Source organism: Dipodomys merriami, unplaced genomic scaffold, assembly GCF_024711535.1.
Source record: "Dipodomys merriami isolate MVZ:Mamm:240054 unplaced genomic scaffold, mDipMer1.0.p SCAF_202, whole genome shotgun sequence".
In the NCBI taxonomy this organism is placed as follows: Eukaryota; Metazoa; Chordata; class Mammalia; order Rodentia; family Heteromyidae; genus Dipodomys; species Dipodomys merriami.
Window position 1 is genome coordinate 1,655,820 of NW_027203405.1, and position 9,181 is coordinate 1,665,000.

Genomic DNA, 9,181 nt, shown 5'->3' on the forward strand with positions numbered 1-9,181 from the left:
TTGACAAATAGAGAACTCAAAAACCCTTAGGAGATGGGCTGGGAAGGTGGCTCAGTGGTAGAGCGCTTGCCTTGCATGCATGAGGCCTTGGGTTCGATTCCTCAGCACCACATAAGCAAGAAGAAAAAAGCGGGAAGTGGTACTGTAGCTCAAGTGGTAGAGCGCTAGCCTTGAGCTGAAGAGCTGAGGGACAGCGCTCAGGCCCAGAGTTCAGGCCCCACGACCGGACCCAAAAACAAAACAAAACAAAACAAAAACTCTTAGGAGAAGCTTCAAACAAGAACATTCTCCAGAAATGAAAATGTATCAAGAGGCTGGGGAGGTGGCTCAGTGGTAGAGCGCTATGCCTAGCATAGCATGAGGCCCTGGGTTAGAAAAAGCCAGAAAGGGTGCTCTGGCTCAATCAGAGTGCTACTAGCCTTGAGCAAAAGAAGCTCAGGAACAGCACCCAGGCCCGGAGTTCAAGCCCCAGAAATGGCAAAAAGAAAAAAAAGAAGGAAAGTGTATCAACTCTCAGACTTTCTGACTGAAAAGGCCAGATACTGTTCTTCCTCCTCTCCCTAACTGAAGAACTAGTTTCTCTCTCAGAATTAACGCTGAGGTGCTATTTTCTGAGTATGGAAAGGAGGAATCTCTGGTGGCAGCTGCTGGGGGAGGCTTCCCGGGAGTTCTGTTGGAGGTAGGGGACTGAGCCAGCGTGGTTTCCTCGCTAAGCACCATGGGGAATCACAGGGAGCTTTTTCCACCCACGTGGTGACACTGGCAGCATGGCTCTGGTGGAAGTCACCGGAACAAGGGCGATCTGAGAAGGCACCACAAAGCCGCATTCTTCCACCCCAGGAAGCTAGGGGGTGGGGAGGGAATGGAGGGCAGAAATGCACACTTCTTGTTCATCCACATGAAGGAGGGAATTTCCAGGCCAGAGGCATGAGGGAGGAGTGGGGAGGGGAGGGGGTAGGGAGGGGAAGGGCAGATTCTAGGCTTTCAGGACCCGCCCCCCCAGGAAGAGTGGCCTAGGGCAAGCTGTCCTGACCAGAGCTCAGGACAAACAAGTGCCCGCCTGCCTGCCTGGCGTGGCTGGGGCAGAAACACAGCGCGTGGGTGAGGCTGGGGGCCCCAGGCCCAGACACAGGCCGAACCCGTCCGCCGGCAGGCAGGACAGGAAGAGAAAGGTCTTTGCTGAGCACCTGGGAGGGGCCTGGGCAGCCTCCGCCCAGGGCTCAGTACAGGCTAATCCTATTTAAACACCGTGGCACAACTCCACTGGACATGGTTCATTTCCCACACAAAACTCTACCAGCAGTGGGTGAGGATGTGGGGGAAGGAACACCCAGAAATGCTACCAGAAAACAAGGGACTTGCCCGAGTCGGGGGCTCATGCCTGCTCCCGGCTTCTCAGGAGGCTGAGACAGGATCACAGCTCAAAGCCAGCCTTGGTAGGAAAGGCCATGAGACTCCTATCAACAATTAACCACCAAAAAGCAGAAGTGAAGCTGTGGCTGTGGTGGTGGAGGCCACCCGCTGTGCTGAGTGGAAATGCTAGGGGACGGAGCCCAGAGGCAAACTAACAGAAATGCTCCACAGACCAGGAAGGGAGGACAACGGGGGCAACCCAGCGATCAGGTGCTGAAGTCCAAGGCTGCCTCCAAGAACCCGAGCATGCCGGGAAACCGCAAGAGGCCACGGAACCAGGAAGCAGTGGTCTGAAGACAGCTTAGTGCCAAGGCAGAGGGATGTGGCCGCCATGCTCGTGGACACCGCCGGGGCCCTGACTGCAAAGGGGGCTGCTCCGGCCGCTCTCTAGGCCAGACATCAAAATGGAGCCACCCAGACTACTGCTCTTCCCCACCTGAAACTCAGTTGTCCCCTGGGCTTGCCAGGAGCCAGGGTGGGAGACGGCCACTGTAACCCAGACAGGAGGCTGGGGAAGGAGCGGGGAGTGGCCTAAGCATGCCACAAGGCCTAGAAGCGAACAAACACACAAACCCAAAGACATGAACTGCAAACAAATCCACAGCCTTGGGCTGGGAAGGTGGCTCAGTGGTAGAGCGCTTGCCTTGCATGCCTGAGGCCCTGGGTTCGATTCCTCAGCACCACATAAGCAAAAAGAAAAAAGCCGGAAGTGGCACTGTGACTCAAGTGGTAAAGTGCTAGCCTTGAGCTGAAGAGCTGAGGGACAGTGCCCAGGCCCAGAGTTCAGGCCCCACGACCAGACCCAAAAAAAAAAAAAAAAAAATCCTACCTATTGCCGGGCGCTGGTGGCTCACGCCTGTAATCCTAGCTACTCAGGAGGCTGAGATCTGAGGATCGCGGTTCAAAGCCAGCCCGGGCAGGAGAGACCGTGAGACTCCTATCTCCAATAAACCACCAGAAAACCGGAAGTGGCACTATAGCTCAAGTGGTAGAGCGCTCGCCTTGAGCTGAAGAGCTGAGGGACAGCACCCAGGCCTGGAGTTCAAGCCCCATGACCGACCAAAAAAAAAAAAAAAAAAAATCCACAGCCTCGGGCCTGCAATCCTAGCTGCTCAGGAAGCTGAGATCCAAAGCCATTTTGAAGCCAGCGCGGGCAGGAAAGCGCCTGAGACTGTTATCTCCAATTCACTGAAGTAAGAATCCATCTTGGCTGAGTGGTGGATGGTAGAGAATTGAGTATAACTGGCATCTTGTGGAGTGGGGGGCCGGCAGGGCTGTGATGGCTGTGTCTGAATTCCTAGAGGCAGGCCGGGGACTTGGACAATTGGTTACTAGACAGTCCTGTGGTTTTTGTTTGTTTGTTTTTGCCAGTCCTGGGGCTTGAACTCAGGGCCTGGGCGCTGTCCCTGAGCTTCTTTTGCTCAAGGCTAGCACTCTACCACTTGAGCCACAGCATCACTTCTGGCTTTTTCTGTGTATGTGGTGCTGAGGAATGGAACCCAGGGCTTCATGCATTCTAGGCAAGCGCTCTATCGCGGAGCCACCTTCCCAGCCCGATCCTGCCAGTCTTGGGTCGCTGTCACCCCGTCCCCTGGACCAGGACACACCTAGGCCCAGACAAGCTCCGGTGGCCATGATGCCGTGCCTCGTGTCTGCTGACCCTCTCAGGCCACCATGGAGTCCCTCTGGCGCTTCTTTTTCTGCTCTTTCTTTGCTTTACTGCGTTCATGGTTCAATTTTCTAACAGTGTTCTGGGCTCTGAGTTCAAGCCCCACGACCAACACAAGTAAATAAATAAAATCCATGAGAAAATACACCACAGGAAATTCAAAAACATGAAAAACAGGGAAATAATGGAGAAGACTTTCCATTACATACAATTAATGCCCAGAAATCAATAAGAAAGACAAGCCAGGCTCCAGTGGCTCATACCTGTAATCCTAGCCACTCAGGAGGCTGAGATCTGGTTCAAAGCTAGCCTGGGCAAAAAACTCCATAAGACTCTTATCTCCAATAAACCAGAAAACCAGAAGTGGCGCTATGGCTCAAGTGGTAGAGCATTCACCTTAAGCTGAAGACTGAAGGACAGCAACCAGGCCCAGAGTTCAAGCCCCACGACCACCACCACTTCCACCAACAACATAAATAAGAAAGACAACCACTACACTAACTGGCAGAGAACAGAAAAAACACACACTTCCAAACAAGTAACCAGGTTGATACCTATTACCTTGGAACATTACTGGAGAGGGGTTTGGAGGAAATAACATTTAAACTGCAGGGGGCTGGGCGCCCGTGACTCATGCCTGTAATCCTATCTACTGAGGAAGCTGAGATCAAGGATCTCGTTCAAAGCCAGCCGTGAGACTCATCTCCAATTAACCATTAGAAAACCGGAAGTGGTGCTGTGGCTCAAGCAGTAGAGCACTTGCCTTGAGCTGAAGAGCTGAGGGACAGAGTCCAGGCCCAGAGTTCAAGCCCCGGGACTGACAAAAAAAAAAAAAAACACTGCAGGGGGTGGAGGGGTGTAAGCTGGTATCCGGGTGAAGGAGATTTGAAGATTAGATAATGCCCACCAAGGGTGTTTCCCTCCCTCTGTGGGGTAGGGCTGAACCCAGCACGTAGCATGCCCAGAAATGCCCTTGGGGATGGCCATCCTCTGTCCTTTTTGGCCCAGGTCTGGCTGTGCTGCCAGGCGAGGCCTTCAGGAGCCCCAGCCAGCTCAGCGCTCCGCCGTGCTGAGGTTCTGCTGAGGCCGCCAGCGGCAGGGCAGCAGCCCGCAGGATGCACTGGGCTCTGGCCCCACCCTGCTGGCTCTGGTCTGTTCTTTTCAAGTAGCCTCTCCTTTACCTCACCTTCCTGCTGCCCGCTGTGCCCACCGGGGCTTCAGGAAAAGTCTAATATCTTCCCGGTGACCAGCGGCCTATGCTAGAGCTGCGGGCAGCAGTGCACGGGACGCCCATGACTGATGGATGGAGGGGGCCGTGGCCTAGAGCAGGACCCCGTCCTGGCTTCATGACCAATGAGTGAACTCTGAGAACTGAGCTCTGTGTGTGTGTGTGTGTGTGTGTGTGTGTGTGTGTGTGTGTGTGTGTGTGTGTGTGCATGTGTGCGTGTGCTTGTGTGTAAGCTGGGGCTTGAACTCAGGGCCTTGTGCTCTCTTGTTTTTTTTCTGCTTCTATCTGGTGTTCTACCACTCATACCATGCCTCTAATTCTGGAATTTTGTGACTGGCTGGTTTTGAGCTCTAACCCTCAAATCTCAGCCTGCGGATTAGTGTGGCCTGCAGGTGGGCGCCACCTGGTTGTGCTGGTCTTTTCTGCTGTGGAACTGTCCACACTGCGTCCTTTCGGTAGGGAGGCCGACTCCATGCCTGTGCACAGTTGTAGGGCCTGTGGTATGTGGTCTGGGAAACGGCCTTGGACGCGAGGGAAGGGTCGGCAGATGGAAGACTGCTAAAAGGAAAGCTAGGGAATAGAATGGACTAAAGAATGCAACACCTTGGCTCCACTCCCTGGAGGTCGGGGCGCCTGTACGTGTCCGGGCCCCGCCTGGGCAGGCTGGGGTGTCCTACCTGGCATGGAGTCATCCAGCGAGGGGCTGGAGCCCAGGTCTAGTAGCCGCCAGGTGTCCTGCAGGGAGCTGCTGGCCAGTGAGGACGACCTGCGGGCAAGGTGTCCGTCTTCCCCAGGGACATCCTGAGCCTGCCGTGGCTTCGGGGACCGGTTTTCTTTCTGGCAAGTGGCAGTCTGCCTCCACAGGAGTGAGGCGAGACAGGGTCAGCCAGGGGCGGCCTGCGGCCAACCTCCCTCCCCAGCTCCCCAGGGGACGGGGAGCACTGGATGGGCCGCCAGGTGGGGCCACTGTGGGGAGGGTGCACATGGGGTGTTGTGTCCCTCTACCGAGCCCACCGCCCTTCCAGCCCCTGTTCTACCCAGGCCCCTGCTCTACCCAGGCTCTACCCCGCAGCCCCAGCGCCGCCCATGGGGGGGGGGGACCTGGGCTGACCTGTGCGGAGGGGGGCTGGCTCCTCCCAGCCAGCTCCGAGGAGCTCTTTTTCTTTGCACACTTCGGGTCCTGTAGGGAGACAGCAGTCGGCGCCACGTCACGTCGTGTCCTGTTGTGGCGGGCAGCAAGCCTTCCGGTAAGGACAGGAAGCAGCTCTCCCCGGCCTCGGGCCTCAGGGCTGTGTGGAGTGTGGCCTCAGGGTGGACAGTGTGGCCTCCACTGCCCAGGGGCAGCCCGCACTGCACCTCCACAGCTACCTCACGGGGTGCCATGAGCCTGTGCCTGCTTTGTTGTTTGGAATAGATTAATGAAATTTAAGAAAACATTCTGTCTGTTGGGATGAAGCAGAAGCCGGATAATGTGAACGTTTTGCTGAAGGGACAACAAGCATGTTTATATGATGTTCTGGAGATTTCTTCGAATAAAACATTAGAACTGGGCGCCATTGGTTTATGCCTATCATCCTAGCTACTCTGAAGGCTGAGATCTGAGAATTAAGTTTGGAATCAGCCAATTAACAAGCAAAAGGCAGAAGTAAGCGTGATTTCGGTGGTAAGGTACCAGTCCAGTGGGACCCAGAGGCCCTGAGTTCAAGTCCCAGTACTGGCATAGTAACACACACACACACACACACACACACACACACACACACACACACACACACACACACACACACACACACACACACACACACACACACACACACACACGGCTGGGAAGGTGGCTCAGTGGTAGAGCGCTTGCCTTGCATACATGAGGCCCTGGGTTCGATTCCTCAGCACCACATTAGCAGAAAAAGCCAGAAGTGGCTCTGTGGCTCAAGTGGTAGAGCACCAGCCTTGAGCTGAAGAGCTGAGGGACAGCGCCCAGACCAGAATTCAGGCCTCAATGAGAGAGAGAGAGAGAACACACACCCAAAAGGCTAAGCAGTGGTTGATAGAGGGAACACGAAGGTTACAGGAGTCAGGAGAGGCACAGTGGTTCTGGGGTCCCACTCAGGGCCCCCAGCCAGGCACGCAGGGGAGTTGCCCCACCCTGCATTTGGGTGGGCCTCCTTTCGGGGCTCAGTGTCGCCCCCCCCCAGTGTGTCCTCCTCAGGACCTTGTCCAGAACTTGGCGGAGGCCTGTGGGATCGCCCTGGCCCCAGCCTCTGCCTCAGCCCAGCCCTTCTCCGTTTCTTCTCTTGCAGAACCAACTTCACAGCCTCCGTTCCTCCTCCAGTCCCCTTCCAGGCTGACCCCTCTAGTCCGACTCAGGCTCCACCCTCTGCAGAACACGCCTGCTGAACTTGTTCTCCGTGGGTGGCCTCCGGCTGGACACCGGTCAAGGATGGAGAAAGAGCACCTCAAACTCCACCCTGCTCCCTCTCCCCCGGCTCTTTTCTGTTTGTTCTTGATGTTCTTTCTCTGTGCAGCTCACCTCTGCCCCTGTCCGGCCCCTGCCCAGGCCCCTCACCCCAGGCCAGCGTGCTGCTCCCGCACGGGAGGCCTTGGCTCCCGGCTGGCAGGGACAAAGCTGGGTGTTACGGAAGACATTATGAAGGTGCATACCTGAGTTCCACGGGGCTGCAACTCTCCTAAAGGCTGTGTGGGACACACCGGTGCCTCAGGAGGCGCTGGGCGCGGGGACTCCTGGGCAGGAGGAGGGGGATGAGGAGGTGGCTTCCCTGGAAATGAGATTGGGGAAAGGCGGCCTCGGTTAGTGGCTCTGAATTTCTCTCTCCTGAGGGCAAACACTGAAAAGAATAACGTGCTCCTCCCCAAAGCCAAGGCAATGGGACCCACCACACAGCCCCCGCAGGGCCCACCGCAACCGGCTCCCAGGCAGCAGTGCACAGGCAGGAATGAATGTGTTTGTTAACAGACAGACAGACAGACAGATAGAGGCAGCTAGGCATGGTGCCGTACACCTGGAGTCCCAGCTACTTGAAGCTGAGAAAGCCAGTCTGGGACACCAAGGCAAGACCCTTTCTTTAAAAATGAAAGAACCAGCCGGGTGCTGGTGGCTCACCCCTGTAATCCTAGCTACTCAGAAGGCTGAAATCTGAGGATCACGGTTCGAAGCCAGCCTGGGCAGGAAAGTCCGTGAGACTCCTATCTCCAATAAACCACTCCAAAACCAGAAGTGGCGCTGTGGCTCAAGCGGCAGAGCCCTCCCCTTGAGCTGAAGAGCGCAGGGACAGCGCTCAAAGCCCAGAGTTCAAGGCCCACGACCGACCAAAACAACAAAAATAAATAAATAAAAATTAAAAAAACAAAAAAACGAAAGAACTTGGGGCTGGGAAGGTAGCTCAGTGGTACAGTGCTTGCCTAGCATGCACAAAGCCATGGGTTCCATTCCTCAGTACCATGTACCAGAAAGAGCCAGCAGTGGCGCTGTGGCTCAAGTGGTAGTGTAGTACTAGCTTTGAGCAAAAGAAGCTCAGGGACAGCGCCCAGACCCTGAGTTCAAGTTCAAGCCCCCAGGACTGATCAACAGAGGTGTTTATTTTTATTTTTATTTTTCCAGGGCTGAGGACTGAACCCAGGGCCTTGTGCGCACCAGGTGGGCGCCCTTCCACTGGGCTAAACCCCTAGCCCCTCCAGGACTGATAAAAAAACAAAAAGAAAAACAACACCCACTAAAGAAACCAACCCTCCCCCCCAAAAAAAATCAAACACAAAACAAAAACAGGCACCAGTGGCTCACGTCTGTAATCCTAGCTATTGAGGAGGCTAAGATCTGAGAATTGCAGTTCAAAGACAGCCTGAGCAGGAAAATCTGTAACATTCTTATCTCCAATTAATTACCAAAAGAGCTGGTAGAGCTTTTGGCTGTGTAGAGCTGTGGTTCAAGTGGTAGAGCGCTAGCCTTGAGCGAAAGAGCTCACGGGCAGCACCCAGGCCCTGAGCTCAAGCTCTAGGATCAGCACCAAAGAGGGGGTGGGGGAAGCAATGTAGCCAGGTACCGGTGGTGCACCCCTATAATCCTGGGGCTTAGGAGGTCGGCCTGGACAGACCGGCACACACGCGACACCGAGGCTTCAACCCTGGGCCTCACTTGCTGAACAGACCCCCATAGCCTCCCGCAGACCTGCGTGCTCCTTTTTTTTTGTTTTTTGTTTTTTTGCCAGTCCTGGGCTTGACTTCAGGGCCTGGGCGCTGCCCCTGAGCTTCTTTTGCTCAAGGTTAGCGCTCTACCACTTGAGCCACGGCACCACTTCTGGCTTTTTCTGTATCTGTGGTGCTGAGGAATGGAACCCAGGGCTTCATGCACGCGAGGCAAGCGCTCTATCCCTGAGCCACCTTCCCAGCCCATTTGCTCAGTTTTGATTCCCAAATGAACATTTTTACAATCAGATTTTGTATGTGTATGGCATGCTGAATGAAATGTGCATACTCTAAAACTTGTGTACACACAGCTAGCACGTTGGATCAACTGGCTAACCAGGTCCCTCAACCTTTATTCCTCAATAATTTCTAAATAAGTCAAAGATTTGGGAGGGAAAATAACACAATAATGAAAAATAAATGGTGAAAGGAAAAAAAGGCCACAAAAATGAAAGAAATACGAAGCAGGGGGGAGTGCTGGCGGTGCGCCTGAGGTTCCAGCTCTTGAGAGAGACTGGAGTGATGCAAGTTTGAGGCCAGCCCAGGCAAAAAGTTAACCCTCATTGCAACCAAAAACAACATGGTAGGCGTGAGCCTGCAAACCCAGCTCTGAGGACGGGAGGCGGAGGGCCCCAGCAAAGCATCAGAGGACCAGAAATGTCGCCGAAGCA

General features: G+C 54.8%; 1 protein-coding gene across 4 annotated transcripts in view; it reads right to left on the reverse strand.

Moving 5' to 3' along the window:
- Ccdc57 (coiled-coil domain containing 57) overlaps positions 1 to 9,181 on the reverse strand; it is a 77,675-nt gene that overhangs the window by 24,636 nt on the left and 43,858 nt on the right. For all 4 annotated transcript variants that reach the window (XM_070031700.1, XM_070031699.1, XM_070031697.1 and 1 more), the window contains exons 16-18: positions 6,972 to 7,087; positions 5,422 to 5,490; positions 4,988 to 5,162 (exon numbers count right to left, since the gene is read on the reverse strand). In XM_070031700.1, the coding sequence (XP_069887801.1) occupies positions 4,988 to 5,162; positions 5,422 to 5,490; positions 6,972 to 7,087 (360 nt within the window). The remainder of the gene's footprint in view (positions 1 to 4,987; positions 5,163 to 5,421; positions 5,491 to 6,971; positions 7,088 to 9,181) is intronic.